This window comes from Sphaerodactylus townsendi, linkage group LG02 (genome assembly GCF_021028975.2).
Source record: "Sphaerodactylus townsendi isolate TG3544 linkage group LG02, MPM_Stown_v2.3, whole genome shotgun sequence".
Classification (NCBI taxonomy): domain Eukaryota; kingdom Metazoa; phylum Chordata; class Lepidosauria; order Squamata; family Sphaerodactylidae; genus Sphaerodactylus; species Sphaerodactylus townsendi.
In genome coordinates this window covers 122,192,514-122,209,844 of record NC_059426.1, presented here as the reverse complement: position 1 = coordinate 122,209,844, position 17,331 = coordinate 122,192,514, and the positions used below count along the sequence as shown (strand labels likewise).

General features: G+C 41.9%; 1 protein-coding gene across 3 annotated transcripts in view; it reads right to left on the bottom strand.

Annotated features, from left to right (window-relative positions):
- The window catches only part of PAPLN (papilin, proteoglycan like sulfated glycoprotein), a 72,393-nt gene that overhangs the window by 5,577 nt on the left and 49,485 nt on the right, over window positions 1-17,331 (bottom strand). For all 3 annotated transcript variants that reach the window (XM_048484434.1, XM_048484436.1, XM_048484435.1), the window contains 11 exons: window positions 14,932-15,108; window positions 14,110-14,266; window positions 13,860-13,946; window positions 9,333-9,597; window positions 8,745-8,862; window positions 7,410-7,539; window positions 5,714-6,413; window positions 4,822-4,959; window positions 3,719-3,843; window positions 2,567-2,705; window positions 1,066-1,203 (listed from right to left, as the gene is read on the bottom strand). In XM_048484434.1, coding sequence (XP_048340391.1) covers window positions 1,066-1,203; window positions 2,567-2,705; window positions 3,719-3,843; window positions 4,822-4,959; window positions 5,714-6,413; window positions 7,410-7,539; window positions 8,745-8,862; window positions 9,333-9,597; window positions 13,860-13,946; window positions 14,110-14,266; window positions 14,932-15,108 — 2,174 coding nt within the window. The remainder of the gene's footprint in view (window positions 1-1,065; window positions 1,204-2,566; window positions 2,706-3,718; window positions 3,844-4,821; window positions 4,960-5,713; window positions 6,414-7,409; window positions 7,540-8,744; window positions 8,863-9,332; window positions 9,598-13,859; window positions 13,947-14,109; window positions 14,267-14,931; window positions 15,109-17,331) is intronic.

Genomic DNA, 17,331 nt, shown 5'->3' with positions numbered 1-17,331 from the left:
CACTGGAATTCAGAGTCTTGTTGTTTCTGAATATGGAGGTACCCTTTACTCACCATTGACCAGTAGCCTTTGGTGGATCTCTCCTTCATAAATCTAACTCCCTTTTAAAGTCATCTATGATCATAATCCCATTCCCATCTACTGGAAGTAGAATGTACAACTTAATTACTTGTTGAGAAAAGAAATATTTTTCGAGTGTGTTGCACCTGCCCATCTACCCATACTGTATAGCCAACCTCCATCTAGAATTCTTTCACTGGCACGATGTGTTCTGTCGCTCCTGAACTCACCAAGAAGAGTAAAGAGAGGCAGGAGAGAAATGAAACAGGCAAAATATACCCTGAAAGAAGAATAGTTGGGAAACTGAACGATGGGAATGCTGAGAAACCTAGTACAACAGGGAAAAGCTACAAGAAAAGCTATGCTTTTGCAAATGGACTTAATGTTGTGCTCATCATTTGAATCTATGGTTCTTAGTTTTAATGTTATGTGTATATATGGAAAATGCTATGAATATAACAGAAAAGTGGTACATAAATATATTTTAAGTAATAAGGTTGTACAGACATCTGTGGGTGAGGAACAATAAAAAAGGGATAGCTGTGCTATAGAAGTTTGGAAACAGAAAAATGGTAATAGAAATAGATATGCAAAGATCTTGGAGAGGGTGACAGAACAGAAAGACATTTGAAGCACAGAGAATAGGTTGGCATTACCTGGCACCTGGCAGAAATCAGAATTAACCAGACACACTTGGCCAATTTTTTGAAGTGAGAAGTTATTGGTAATAATGGAGGAAACAGTTTGGGAAGGCTATATCCTGTCACCTCCTCCAGTGCCCTGCCCTGAAGATGTGAGAGCACTGGCAAGTTGGGTGGAGGAGGAAGAGGTGCAATATGGAAGGGAAGACAAGAAGGGCCAACAATTACCTGCTGTTGTCCTATAACAATGTAGCCTCTTGAAATGGTCACAGTGGCCCTCGGAGTGACTGGAACCACTCCGTGTGTATCCTTAAGATACATAAAATGATGGAAGAGCAGCATTATCTCTGGCACTGCCACTTACCTGGAAGAAGAGATGGGCTGTCCATCCTTGTGCCACTCAATGGTTAGGGAAGGTGTAGCTTCGACTCGGCAAGGCAATCTGACTCGCTCCCCAATGTTAACATCAACTACAGAGGGCTCATTCTTGTACATTTTTAACCTGCAAAGTAGAAGCCTACGTTACACGCCCCCAAAAGCAGCAATATTCCAGCTCTCTATTTGAAACATTCGTACCATAACTCAACTCTTTATCTCCTCTGAAGGGTGCCACACAACCTGCACCCTCCCAACCCCTGTCACCTAGAAGTCTACAGTGGCTTTTCAATCTGGGCACAAGTGGTTTCCTTCAGAGGCTGTGTTGCAGCCAGTATGCTGCTTCTGCCTTGAACACTTTACAAAGTGCAAGCTTGTATAGATACATCTTTCCTAAGTGTCTGTCTGGCTTCAGGCCCAGATCACTCCTTCACCCACAAGAGCCCCATGTAACAAAATGTTCTTTTGAATAGCCTGCCTGGCTCCAGTGAACGTTTTCTATGAAAGGCTGGAGGCATTTCAACAAAATGCTGCTGTTTTTCCTGTAACCATTGAGGGACTGCCACTAGCTGATACCCCATCAGCATGCACACAGGGTAGGGCGAGGGGTTCATTCAAGCAAGACTTGGCTCACAGACTCTTCTCTACAGCTCCCAGCCCCTGAAGCTTGTGCAATTCTCTCAGACCTTTGCAAACTGCAGCCAGCCAGCCTGCACACCCCAATCCCCCGATTCAATGTGAGAGGGCACACAGAGCTGAAGCATCACTGTCATCCTCAACTCAGTGGGTCAGAAAAATCCCAGATGGACCAGCAGTGATGAAGTTTGCTTCTTCTGTGGAATTAGTGAGCAAACCTGCCTTGGAACCCCTGGGAGCAGCAGGAGACGATGAAAGGGAAGAAACAAAACAAACAGGAAGACTATTTCTGTCCACCTACCTGATTGCGTAACTTCTCAATTTCCATTATCATTGCAGAGTTCTGAAGTGCTCTACCACTAGTAGAAAATCTCTCACAGTTATAATTCTGAGATTTCAGGTTTAATCCCCATCTGCACCAAGGGAGGATTTTCCCGGTTGTTTCTGCTGCTATCTTAGGTTTAAACAGGTAATGGCATTTTACTACTGAACCATACACCCTATCCATTAAAAACAACTCAGCTGTTTGCCCAATCAGTTGTCTTCATCAAGAGCACTGATCTAACCTGGTTTTCTTCACTCTTGCAGATATGTTGCTATTTCTAAAGCTAACTTTTTTTCTTGCTTTAGCTCTACTGCTGCCTTTCAAGTAGCCATTTCCCAAGAGAAAACAATGAACTCCATTTCTTACACTACATGAAAAAGAAGCATGGTTTATGAAGTCATGACCTACACAGACCATTCTCCAAACAGTTCTCTTTTCTAAAGAGTTCGCAAAACAAAAACCAGTCTAGTTTCTGATACTGGATACAAAGCAAACAACAAAGGATAATATCAGCTGCTGGTAACCTTACCTATATGTGGAATGAGGATGCTCAGAGGAGGCGAGTGAATGCCCAGGACCAACTCCTAAACCAAATACTCCATGTTGATGATTCTGTCCATGATTAAGCTGATGCCTCGTGCCCTGTGGAACTGCAGGTCTATAGATACCTAGATAGAAAATTCAAACTAAGGCTTGAATCCTGCCTAAATGTGCAAATCCTCCAATCCCACAGCTATTCCCACTTTGAACAGGGGCAGCATTTGGGGGGCATTTTTGGGCTACAGCAGAATGAGAGGCAAGGAAGTCACGTACTGCAGGCAGAAATCCTTCTGTCTTTGGAAATTTTAGGTGCGATTCAAGCCTGAAGCTGCCCCTTGGTGATACTTCATGTGCCTTTGCTGTTACCATAATTGGAAAGTACCTGTTTGTCTCTTTGCTTTGAAAGTCCCTGAAAAAAGTTTAGTTCCTGCCATGTGCCATTTGAAAGTCAACACTTATATGGTTAAACATAATTTCTGTTGAATTTATATGGTTAAACATAATTTCTGTTGAAATTCTCCCAAGCACTGCTCCCTAGAAATCAGAGGCCAGCCATGCACAATTGTGTCATTTGGGTTGGCCCTAATAAAAAGGTATTACACGTATTTTGTTTCTTTTTCCGGTTGAAGCGCAGGTTCATGTGAAATTCACGAGTAGTTAATCCAAGGGCTCTGCAACCACTGTGTGCACCAAAAACCAATCAGTTAATGCCAAGGTAGGGAGAATGGTAACTGGTTAAAATGCAAGAGTAAAGATGAGTGAACAGAGGGAGAGTAAGAGCCTTGGAACCAGTTGGAAGAACTGTCTGCTGCAAAAGAAAAGATGGCAAATTCCTGAAAACTTTACACTCTACTCTGGGCACCCACTATCAGCTATGAAACTTTCTCATTATGAATAGCTGTAAGCAGGCCTATCATGAACAACTGTTACACACCACTATTTTTACTATGAACTGCAACTGCCTCCGAGTTTGCTATTATTGGCACAAAAGATATGATCATCATGAGATAAAAGAGATAACAGGTGGCATGGTGCTCTGTTGACTTCCCTAAGCCCAGAATTAGAAGGTGACATTTTCCTTTTAATCTTGGAAAAAATAGACAAGGCAAACTCAGGTCTCAAGACAGAAACAATGAATGACCTTTGATCCTCAGCTGAATTTGTCTGCGTTCTATCCTCCCATTGGAAATTACACACATATAGGTCCCAGCATCCTCAGCTCTGAGCTGGCTGATCACCAAGGAACTGTCAGACTGATAAGTATGCCTGCAAGGCAAAGGGAGAGCACTGTTAGATATTGCTGACTAACACTGCATCTAAGCAGGTCACTGGCATAGATACATGAGAATGAAGATACATTATATGTTTAACTCTTATCTAGCTTGACCAGACCACCAGGAGGTCAATACAGTATTAGCATCATGTTTATCTCTCTATTTTTTCTTAACCCTGTAATACAGGTTCAGGGTAGAGTGAGTGATGGCCCAAGGTCACCAAATTAAATGCACAGCTGAGTGGAAAGTTGAAACTGGGTCTCCTGGGTTCTAATCTGACCCTCTAGTGAGCACAGAACACCCTCTCTATGTATGTATGTATGTATTTATACTTCACTTATACTCCACCATTCTCCCCAATGCAGCCTGAATAGGCCAAGCTTGTCAGGGATTAGGGAAAGCATGGATGGCCATAATCAGGACTTGGATAGGAGACCACCAAGGAAGATTGGAGTTGCTACATGGAGGAAGGCAATGGCAAACTACCTCTGCTAATCTCTTGCCTTGAATAATCATCGGCAGCAGTCAACATGAATTGGTTAAGAACTCAGCAGCACACTCTTCTTCTTCCTTCCCAGTGGAAACTCACAGCAACTTACATCATTTGAGAACCTTCATTTGAGAACTTCAGAAGAGCCTGCTGGGTCAGACTAGTGATCCATCCAGTCCAGCATCCTATTCCACACAGTGGTCAACCAGTTGCCCTGGAGGGCAAATTTAACATACAGGCCAAGGGCCTCCCCTGTTGCTGCTCACTTGTGCTGGAATTCAGAAGATTGCTGCTTCTGGTTTCTATAGCTAATATGGAGTTTATCAAATTATTTTGTTCTTCAAAGTGTTAGAAATTTTAAATATTAGATTTTAGTATTTTTTTTCTTCCCTTTTCCAAATTTTACCTGGTTGGTATAAATGAGCAAGATTGGTTTCACAGTGTATGTGGGACAGAGGAGGAAAGCAGAGGCATACTTACCTGTCTGATGGTACTGGTCGTCCATCTTTTTGCCACTCAACTCTGGAGAAAGGGGAATTGCCTGCTTTGCAGAGAAGACGGATACTTTGTCCCAGGCCTGCATCCACAGTGGAAGAGCCTGATCCTTCCAAGAAGACCCTGAAACAGAGATTTTTCAGAGAGCTCTATCCTCTACCATTTCCACAGTCACCCTGAGAGATAGGATGAGGAACTCATGGCTGTGAGTAAATTCATGAGAAACTCATGGCTCTAACACTTGTCACCACATTTCTGAAAGGCAGGGAGATCTAAGTAACCTATTTTACTTAGACCTGTACATCCAAGGCACAATGAATAGTACTGAAACCACAGTGTGCAGCTATGGCTAGGCAACGGAAGACTTTATAGAGGTTCAGACAGATAGACTGAATAGGAAGTGACAATTAATCCATCATCTTGCATAACAGAAGCCCAAAATTATGAAAATTCATTTTGCTTGGAAAATCAAGAGTGGTGTTATTTAGATAATGAACCAAATCCAAGCTGCTATATCCAAACTAATTGTAAACTAATTATGTTGTTCAATATATCCCAAGAAAAGTTTGAGATTACCCAGAGCCTAAAGAAATATAACTACCCAACATCACAATCTGGGATCAGTGGGCACAGGAAAAATACAGTGAAGTCTTACATTTGTTGTTACATCTTTGCGGTCCTGTGAAGTCTAAGGGAAACGTTGGCATATAAAGATGCACAACTGGTCACTTAACAATGGGAAATCCTTGCCGCTAGGTAGCTGGCATTTCATGAGGAAATGTTACTGACAGTATTTCTGTCTTTGAAAATAACAAAGGTTCCCATGCTGCAGAAATTGAGCTCCTCAGTAGGAAAGCACGTTGCTATAAAATGTTACCTGTTCAGAGAATGCTGTATGGAAGAGTCTCGTGATGTATGATGTTCAAATCCATTCAATGTTGATTCATCTGTTCCAGGTGGTCGCCTCCATTCTTCACGGTCATGGTAAACAGTCTGACCACTGACAATCTGTTGTGTGTCAGTGTGTCCAGATGTCGCAGTTTCCCCCAATGCATGTGGGTGCTTTGCTGGATCCATCCTTCTTTCCCCATAAGCTGTTGAGTGATAAGAACTTTGCTGTTGGCTGTCCAAAACAGCAGTCCCTTGCTGAGGCTCTGGCAGCGCATCTGTAATCATAGTCCTTCCCCAATCCCTTTCTCCATGGTGCAGTGCTGATTCAGCCCCTGAGCCACCTTGTGCAATGTGGAAAGTTTTGTGTCCTCCTGTATGGCCATGACTGATGGCTCCTCTTACAAACTGTTGTTGTTGTTGCTCCTGTGCATTCCCTTCTTGCAAATGAGAACTAGACTGGATATTGGGGATTGCAATATGGTGGGAATGCCTCACTTCACTTCTTCTCACAGATACATGGCAAGTTCCCATGCACTCCTCTTCAGAAGCAAAGTTGTTCTTATTACCATGGCAACCTCCATACCAGAATCGGTTGCACTTCCCAACCTCATATACAAAGTACCAGCGGGTTGCCCAATCTGTGCAAGGGCCATGGGCACTGGGTAGTAAACAGTTGACAGGATAAGCTAACAGAAAAGAAAGGCAATTGTCAGAGATTTAACCAGCTCACATTAAACATACATAGAAACTCTCATATATGCAATGTATCAAATGCTATAGTGAGAGGTCAGAAATCTAAGACCTACTACGAACCTTTGGTCATGGATTTATCCCTGGCCTATCAAATAAGCAAGGCTAATTTCACTGGCATTTTGTTTTTAAAGCTACCAGCAAGAATTCTGTGTACTGGGGCATGATGCAGACAACAATGTAAGGCCAGAGAAGCTCAGGAATCCCTTGAAGAAGTGCTGCTATTATTGTAGTTCGCTGTTCCTTGGGAACCCTCGGAGATGGAATGCTGTGAGGGGAGTAGAAATCTGGCTTTATTAAAGTTTTGATTGAATGAATATGTGCAAAGAATCCTGGGAAGTGTAGTTTCTAGAGAATGTTGAATAATCCATAATTTCTCTGCTTTTATGTACAGAGTCAGGGTTCAAACCATTAGAGGCACAGTGCAGTCTTATTGGGCTTCACATCAAAAACTATTGGTCATGAAAGCAGATATTGAGTATGAGTGGGTGACTTCTTTGGAATAGGACTGGTGCCCATCCTGACTTGGGGAAGCTACTGAAAGCACTAGCTACAGTAAACACTGCCCATCTGGTTTTTGACCTTCCCTTCTTAAAAAGCTGAACTGAACAATCATGATTCCTCAAAAGAATCAATAATATAAATGTACTAGTGATTCCTCTCCAGCTGGAATTCTGACAATAAAAGCCCAGCTGGAAGAACATACAGTGTTCTGTTTGCTTAACAGGCTTTTAACAGAATTTTTAAATGAAGTCAACAGAATTCAAAAATGGGATACTGACAGCCTATTTCAGACTTATAATGAATTCTAATCATAATTAGGTAATAGAGGCTACCCTATAATACATCAATTAAAATAACATAGTTTAATTCCATTCATTTTTATAGAAAGCATTGAATGAATCCACCCTTTAAAACCAAATGTCACTTACATTGACTGGGTCTGTTGAGGCATCCTTCTCCCAGAGGCCCTGAAGCAGAGGCAATGTTGTCATAACAACAACCATACATAGAACTTCTGCACTCCACCGTTGGACTATGCTGGGGCAGAACTCGGCTTGCCTTTAACAAAACCAGATATGATTGAGAGAACACCATTCAATATGACATGAGAGTCACAGAGAGTAGAACCAATTATAGAAACAATTCACAAGTTAATTTTTAAAAATACCTTACTAAGAGGAGGAGGAGGAGGAGGTGGAGGAGGAGGAGGAGGAGGAAGAGGCAGACTGACTTTGACAGGGTTAAAGACAACCTCTTCAAATCACATAACACAATTTTGAAGGATGAGGAAAGCACCCAGAAGCTTTCTCTCTGACCTGGAGAACTACCAGAAGGAAAGAGCACATATACAAGTTGCAACATAAGCTATACAGACTCTTTGAGGGTGCAGATGTTTTGCTGTTGATCTCTTGCCTATAGTAGGGGTTAAATGGAGATCACTCATTCATATGGCAATACCTAACAAAGATCCCTATTCTGCTATTGGAAAGTAGACTGTTATTGTAGATGGAAGGTCTGCAGGGTATGAGAAGTCAGCTGCTGGGCCACCAGCTCGGCTCTCTGTCACTATCTTTGGGCATCACAGCCATCCACTATGCTTGTTCTGAATGTCCCAGTACATAATTCAGTTTTGCAAATACAAAATTTTGTCTCCTGTATCTAACAAAGTAACTAGGCTGAGATTTAAACATGGCTGTCAGAGATAGATTCATGGCCAGAAGTGTTAATGGCAGAAGATAAAAAGGTTATGAAGGAACAAAGAGGGACAAGGGCCACCTACAGAGTACAGACAGTCGCCTAAGGCTTCGTGTCCAGAAGGCAAAAAAGTTAGTCTTGAATGGACTGTGTGATTGTAGAGGTCCATGGCAATTATCTAGGCAGAATCTTGCCACAGCAGACATTTGCCTGTGCCACGCAGCAAATACCTTGTGCGTAATTGGCCAAAGTGTGGTGAGTTGATGCTGTTGCTCTATTACACAAATGGAACAAGTATAGGAACTGAATTTGAGTGCAATGGCATCTCAGAGACCAACAAGATTTTCACTATATAATTTCAAAAGTTAAAGCTCCCTTCATCAGATACAAATATGGATGGAGCCCATATCCCAGTCAGAAGGTGGGAGGTGTGCTGCAGAAAAAAGTAGTCAGGATACATTGCAAAATATAACCACCTTGATTAGAGCTGTGGAGAAATGATCAGGGGCAGAAACCTACAAATGCTATTTTCATCTAACATCTGCCCCTTAAAGTCCCCCCCAACTTACACTTTGAGAGGCAGCAGCAGGTTCATTTCTGTTTGTATAAACATCACTGTAATATTGTGGGCAACCTTCCTTATTTGGGCCTAGGGCCGGTGATACGCCATCAGAGCAGCACCCATACCTATCAGGAGGAGCAAAAAAAAAAAACATGGTCTAGTGTAATATGTTTAAAACTAGCTCAGTAAATCAGCTTTGTGGCTAAATAAGCAATGCATTTAAGAAATTTGTATGCAGCTTCTCTAGGACCTGCTCAATGTAGCTTGAAGCTTAAACAATAAATCAATCACAACAAGGTGAGAAAAACAAATCACATAAAAACAAGTCAACAAAAACAAGCAAGCCAATTAAAAAAGCCAGGGCATGGAACCACATAAAATGAACAGAACAGTATAAAATGATATTAATAAGAGTCCTCAGACTAGGAGCAGACTATAAAAGAAGTAAACAAAGTAACCCCTTAGTTTAAAGCCAGGACAAAGAAAAACATTTCGGGCTGGTGCCTAAAGGAAAGCAGAAAGGAGCATGAAAGGAAAGGAGGTGCTAAGTGAGTCTCTAAGGGAGTGCATCCCAAATGTAACCAGTCTGTCCTACCTGGCATGCTGGCAAAAGTTAGATGGACAGCCTTGCTTAAGCGGGCCAGTAGCTGGAGTTCGGCCATCTGAGCAGCATCCATAAAGACTTCGGCTGCAGTCCTGCACATCAGTCAGTGGGGCAATATCTGAAGGGGAGCTGAAGCGATGAGACACTGAGGAGTAAGACTCCCATCGAAGAGGTAAGAAATTTGAACCATGATCTTCATTGGGCTGGAGCTGGTGGTGAGTAGAGCTACCTTGGATTACTCTTTCATTTCTAGAAACTGAAAAGATAACTTAATGGCATGTAGACTTCTACCTGCAGCTTCTAACTCAGGGCTACAATTAAACTGAATTCTGTGGTGAAACAACAGGAGATTGCCAGTCACAGTAGGAAACATTCTGTGGCAGGGATGTCACTGGGTTACTTTTTGGTACCACATGGCAATTTCTGTAACACCCTGAGATGAGATTGATGATGCAGTTTTTACTGCTGTTCCTTGTTTTCATCCTTTTTGTTTTCATCCTTCTGCTTCTTCGTTCCATCCACTAATCAACCAGTAAAACTCCCATGAGCTTGAACACTTGGCTCTGTTTTTGTGACATATACCTCTGGATAACTGCCCTTTGATTCTATGTTGTTACAGATGAAATGCAGTCTTCCTCCCCCCCCCCCCAATGTATTCATGATTACATGAAACCAACTCATTCATTAGAGATAGGTTTGTTGAGATACCCATGAATATTCTCACACTATAACAACCAATAGGTGAAATATGCACACACAAATCTCTGTAAATAACCATCCCTACCCAAAATGGAGATTCAAATTCTCCAAATGGAGATGTAAATTCTCCAGTAGGCAACAATTACAAAGCTAAAGCAGAATGAGCCACACTGGATCTGAATATGTTGAAACTACTTTCCTTCTTTTTTTAAATCTCTCCCCCCTCCACACACACTATAGTGTGCTTACCTAAGGAGGAAATAGGTGATGGAGGTATGGGGCTGAAGAGAGGAAAGACCAAAGATAAAATACAGTTTAGGTAAAATGTCAACTATGGTCTGGCTTGTGAGCTTAGATATTGGCAGGAAGACAGTGGCAACCAGGAAGTTCTGGAAGCTAAAGGAATGTGGATCAGAGAACCAAGCATGGCAAGATTTGGGGGTTTGTACAAACCTAAGAGGAAATTTGAACATGTACGAGCTTTATAGAAAAAAATGCTGACAGGTGCAGCTTGTCCTATCACCTCACTTCTACTTTGCCAACCTTAGGTACAGGACCTCTTTCTGGATCTGAACATGGAAACCTTAAGGAGACAGCAGACTCTGCAAAACACTGGCTGGGGAGCTCAGTCCAAAAAATGGTGCCAATTTACCATTCAAATGTTTTTAATTTAATTTTAATGTTTATATGTTTATTTTATTTCTGTATTTTATGTGTTGCTTATTGGCCTTACTGTTCACCGCTCAGAGCCCTTTGGGGAATGGGCGGTATAAGAAAACTAATAAATAATAATAATATTTTTAAAAAATTCATCAAGGAGGTCATTAAACTGGATCATTCTGGGCAAACTCCAACAGCGATAAATGTTTTATGATTGTGCCTTGCCAGTCTTCACCCTTCTCCTGACCTTTTTGTTGACAGCCGCTTTACCTTCTGAGTGGCACAGCTGAGCTGACACCACTAGCATGGAAGAGGACAATCTACCATTGACCATTGTCAAAGCCTTTGCAACCTGGCATTTTTGGGTATAGAAGGGCCCACCAGAGCCCTATACGTGGCTTTTGTAGATCTGGCCACAGCTTTTGATTCAATTAATAGAAACAGACTCTGGTTAAAATTAGCAAAGCTAAAAATTGCCCAGCAACTGTTATTCCTTCTCCAGGAATTACAAACAGACACCCAGGCTAGGATTAGAGTTGGTAAGTCGGGCTCCCTAACAAAAAAAATTTCAATTAAAAGAGGAGTAAAGCAAGGGTGTGTCTTAGCTCCGCTACTTTTTAATCTCTATATAAATGATATTGTGCAGAGGTTATCAGGAATAGAATTTATAGCCCCTTCTATTAACCAACAGAAAAATTTGATCTTATTGTATGCAGATGACATGGTCCTAATCTCCCAAACCTGGATGGGTTTAAAAAGACTTCTTAACAGTTTGGGTGAATACTGTAAGGAGGAAGCACTTTCCATTAGCTACATCAAAACAAAGGTATTCAGGAAACCCCGCCCCCCCCCCCCCAAATACTCTTGGAAGATACAAGGAATTTCTATAGAGCAATGTAGCTCATTTAAATATTTATGAATTAATTTTAGTGAGACCTTAAATTGGAAAGTACACCTAGAAACTGCAAGAATCTCGGCCCTAAAAATAATAGGGACATTCATGAGATTTTATCACTCAAAAGGGGGATGTCTTATAGATCCAGCTATAAAACTGTTTGAAAGTAAAGTTATCTCCCATATGTTATATGGAATGGAAGTTTGGGGCTGGAACAATCAAACACTTAAAATACTGGAATCCATCCAGAACCTTTTCCTAAGACGGGTTTTGATGCTGCCAAAGAGAACACCGGCAGGATTAATGAGGGCAGAGTTAGGTTTACCATCAATTAAGAACATAAGAACATAAGAACTAGCCTGCTGGATCAGACCAGAGTCCATCTAGTCCAGCATTCTGCTACTCGCAGTGGCCCACCAGGTGCCTTTGGGAGCTCACATGCAGGATGTGAAAGCAATGGCCTTCTGCTGCTGCTGCTGCTCCTGAGCACCTGGTCTGCTAAGGCATTTGCAATCTGAGATCAAGGTCACGATCATGATTGGTAGTGTTCATAGATTGAATGCCTTCTCCTCCATAAATTCTGTCCAAGCCCTTTTTAAAGCTTTCATATCCAGGTTAGTGGCCATCACCACCTCCTGTGGCAGCATATTCCAAACACCAATCACACGTTGCGTGAAGAAGTGTTTCCTTTTATTAGTCCTAATTCTTCCCCCCAGCATTTTCAATGAATGCCCCCTGGTTCTAGTATTGTGAGAAAGAGAGAAAAAATTTCTCTCTGTCAACATTTTCTACCCCATGCATAATTTTATAGACTTCAATCATATCCCCCCTCAGACGTCTCCTCTCCAAACTAAAGAGTCCCAAACTCTGCAGCCTCTCCTCATAAGGAAGGTGCTCCAATCCTTCAATCATCCTCGTTGCCCTTCTCTGCACTTTTTCTATCTCTTCGATATCCTTTTTGAGATGTGGCGACCAGAACTGAACACAGTACTCCAAGTGCAGTCGCACCACTGCTTTATATAAGGGCATGACAATCCTTGCAGTTTTATTATCAACTCCTTTCCTAATTATCCCCAGCATAGAGTTTGCCTTTTTCACAGCTGCCATGCATTGAGTTGACATTCCCATGGAACTATCAACTAAGACGCCCAAATCCCTTTCCTGGTCTGTGACTGATAGCACTGACCCCTGTAGCTTGTATGTGAAGTTTGGATTTTTTGCCCCTATGTGCATCACTTTACATTTAGCTACAATTGAATCACGTGTTCATCTTGCAATGAAAAAAAAAAGCTCAACTAATACGGATTCCTTCGGCCATCAGTCTTTTATTCGTCTAATGACAAAAAAAACCCCGCTCCATTTTCCCCCGAAAAAAATTGATCTTGATACACTATTTCAGATGATCTCTTAAGAGTTTAGCATCTAACGCCAAACTCTGAGACTGGGTGTATAGAGAAGATGCCAGAATAAATAGACAATTAATAGTTCAGTCAAAAACTGCTCCATGGTATAAACTATTTAAAAGAGATCACACTAGAGCCACATATTTGACCACTTCACTAACAAGAAATTTAAGAATAGCTTATACCTCTATTAGATTTCAAACAATGCCTTCTGCAGTGCAGGAACACCTTTTTCTCAACGTCTCTGTATTTGTGGAAAATATGAGCCTGATAAACTTTCCCATTACATACTGTCCTGTCCCTTATACTTGGCAATAAGAAAAAGATTCTTGGAGCCAATATTACCCAGGACAGTTTTTGGTCTGATAATGAGAAATGGACTTTTTTACTATCTGACATTGATTCCTACGTTTCTTATAAAATGGCTCTTTTTGCCCTGGCGGCTAGGAAAATGCGAGCAGAGTATTTAAAGCACTGTTTGAACGGATGATTTAATGAACTTGTGGTCAGTTAAGAATGAAGAAGTTGTAAAAACACTGACATGGAAAGTATTTGATGGGGCATTTTAATCTGGATATAGTGAATATAAATCATTTATATTTTAACCTAAAGACAAGTTTACTACTTTAATCTGAATGTTTTAACTGTATGTATTTTTGGATGTTACAGCCAATGGCTCACACAATAAATACTACTTGACTTGACCACTAGCATGGGAGGCATCTAAATGAGGAGACATTACCATGATCAGGCCCTACCTTACATGACCTCATCTCTTTCTCTCCAATAATGTCCCTAATTGGACAACTTGTATTGACCAATCTAACCAGAGGCAAAAAGCAAAACACAATAGTTCCAAACCTGTGGCATCACGGTCAGGATTGTAGCGGGTCAATAAGGACAGACGGTTGACCTCATAGCCTGTGGAGTCCTGCATGCTGGGAACCTCTGCAATTATATTAATATTCTTAGGTTAAAATCAGTGAGCTCAAGCAAAACGTTTCTGCCGCGGGCTGGAATTTCAGAAAAGTATGAACTGTAATGAAACTACTTAGGGGCACAAATGAGGGAAGTTCCAAAGGACTCTGAGTAGCAGCTAGCTTTTACTTACGCTGTGGTTGGTGGCAAGGCTGTATGTTGCAGCTTTCAAATGTCTCCGGTACCCATGGCTGGATGGCTTTGCACATCTCTTGGTTGTATGATTTGAAATCTCTATCGGCACATGTGACTTGGCGGGTTCGGATGCCAGAGTCACAGCTCTTTGAACACTTGAACACACAGTACAAGCTAAGTTAGTGGGGAGTTATAACTCTATTGTCCTGAAAAAGTAACCCAGTGAACTTCTAAAAGTAGGTGGCACACGTTAGACATGCGTAGAGCACTTAAAATATACATTTCCAGAACAGATTCCATTAGAAAGACTGAATGCATGTTCATTAATGTATCACGTCCCAATATAGGTCAGGCGATTTTTTCAAGGGTGGGTCAATGTCCATAGTTAGTTGTAGGACTATTGCAGGTAGATTATCAACCTGCTAGCTGGCAAAGATTGTATGGGACAAAATAACGTAACCTATAATAGTTTCCATATCAATTGATAGGTAGACCACAGACAAACAAAATTCTGAGACCAATTCTCCATAGGGACAGTTCTAACTATATACCTTTTATACTTTCATTCCCAGAGAAACTGATAGCACATCACAACTAAAAGCTTATGTTGCCTCTTTCCCACAGCTTAGTTCATACCAGATCTTCAGTCAACATGTGGCTAGGTCCCCACGACTTCTCTCTACTGTGCAGACACTGCACCAGGGACAACAAACCTACAGTTGTGTAAACAGGTTTCACTAAAAGTCAGAGAGAGGAGGCAGGAAGGGGATGGGAAACAGTGGACAAGAAAATAAATTAAGAAAAGCTGTGTGATACTCACCAGTCCCCAGTCACCAGTGTGCCAACCAACCTCTTGGATGCAATTATCCACAATGCAGGGTTGGGTATGAGAAGGCTTTGGTTGTGTCAAGCAGGCAACATCTTGAGTCTGAGGGCCCAGGCCTGTCCTGCAAGTCACAGTCCGGGAATGAATACCTTCCCCACAGCTAACTGAGCACTGTAAGAAAGAATATGGTCACTACAAGATGTAGACCTCACTATCACTTGCATGTAATTTGCTATGCACACTCCCATACCCAAAGACCTATTTCGAGAGACCTTTCCAAATCCTGTTACGTATGCACAAGAAGAACATATCACACTGTGTTGTGATCCTTTGAGAGGACAAGAATATGAAAATTCAGTTATGCATTCTCTAATTCTCCACACAGTGAGTACCGCATGTTTTCTTTGTTGAGACTTGTGGTAATTTGGAGATATTTTTTAATATACAAGCACATGCACACAAAGGTAAATAGTCACATCAGCTCATAGAAAAATCCAAACACCAAAAATATGTTATACCCTTTATTATTAAGAGAAACAAAAGAACCCACTACAGTGTCCATGCTTTAAGGTTTTTCCAGAACTCTTTATCAGGGTGGGTATAAAGCATTGATTTTTTGAGTCTTCACTTGGCTGCAGCAACCAAAATTGGTCTTCAGTATTGTTAAAATAAGGACTATTAAGTTTTTCCTTTGCTTTCAACCTTTTAAGGGATCTGTGTGTTTCATTTGGTATCTGAGAAATATTTGATTAGCCATTGGTTGTCATTATTTCAGAGCAATTTGCCAGCAAGCCACACCCTGCACTCACTGATATACGCAAAGCATTCTGCACAGGATTCTGATAAAGCGGCTTGGAAGATCTTTCTCCAGATTAAGAGAATTCAAAAGTTTGCAGATCGTAGTGTTATTTTGGATGGTTTTAATAAAAGGTATTGCATGGCTTCTGTATGAATATTGTATTTATTGGTGGTTGAGATGGGTGTGACATTTTTGTGATATTTGCTTGCTTGCATTATTTCCAATACATCATTTGGGAAGCCATTAAGAACTGGCACATCTAAGAATGCTGCCAATGTGGAAGAAAGAAAAGGAGGTTTTGTAGATAAAATGAGGAATTGCCTAGCAACAGGGCAATAGGAAACCTGGCTGGATCCCTTTGGGAGATGGGGTGAAAGGAGAGGGCCTGTGGGAAGATAGCTTGCTGGGGAGTCTTTCGTGGGACCTGTGGAGCATTTTTAAAGACAGATTTCTGCTTAGGGACCCAATCATGATTTTGAGAAGAGATTTTACCCTTTTACCCTTGCATGGCTTCACCAACTAAAATGGATACCCACCCTTGTCTGAGCTGTTAGAAAAAGAAAAAAAGAGAGACATCTTCTTTGGCTTTCCCCACCTCCACAAAGCTAACAGCTTGGGAGAGGAACAGTTTTGATTAGTGACATTAAATGTCCCTGCACTGTGACCCTGTTGCTGCATGACTGCTTTTTGCATTTATAACACCTCTTGACAAATCTGATTATGGATTTCTCAGTTAGCCTATGGGAAAATGGCTATTTCCTCTCATCCCTTCCCTTAGAGGAAGCCCCTAAATAGGTTTGACCACATGCAGCCTTTAAGAAACTCAGAAGATCTGACCAAAAATTTTTCAGTGTATTAGACCAGTGTTTCCCAACCTTTTCGATGACACGGCACCCTTGACCTCACTCTTCAAATCTCATGGTACCCTGGGGTACCCTGCCTGGGGTACCCTACCATGGTACCCTGCCATCCCCCCAGAGGCATATCTAGGGAAAATGGAGCCTGGGGCAAAATCTGAGTTTTTCACACATACACATCGCCCCCACCCCATGATGGGCTTTTCTGTACTCTGTCCCAGGTTTAACATCAACACACTTAAAAGCTGACACAGTGTTGAGAGTTTGAGGTTCTCAGGGAAATACCCACTCTGGGGGCACACAAGTTAAGATTACTAGTGAGAGTGGTGATCGAAATAAAAGAGAACAGAAGTGGATTTTTAGTTTCTGTCAGGGAGACAGAATTTAGAAGCAAATCCATCCTTATACATAATTCCCTAATGGATGCAATGTCCAAGGATTAACCCCCAGCTAACGGGTGTGCACATGTCCACTGGTGGGCGATATTCCATTCTCTCCCCACTGGCCTTCCCCAAAACCTGGGAGCATTCCCCCTCCCACCACACCCAACAGCCATGCTGGCTCGCTGGAGCAGTGGTGCCTTGGTGCTCACTCTTCTGCAGGGCCACCACCCTCCTGGTTGCCCCCTGTAATGGACTTGCCCCACACTGAAGGGCTGGTGTGTGTAAACGGCCTAATGAAAAGGCCTTAGTAACAGCCAGAGTTAAGGCAGCAGGCTCCACTATACTAAGGACCCCA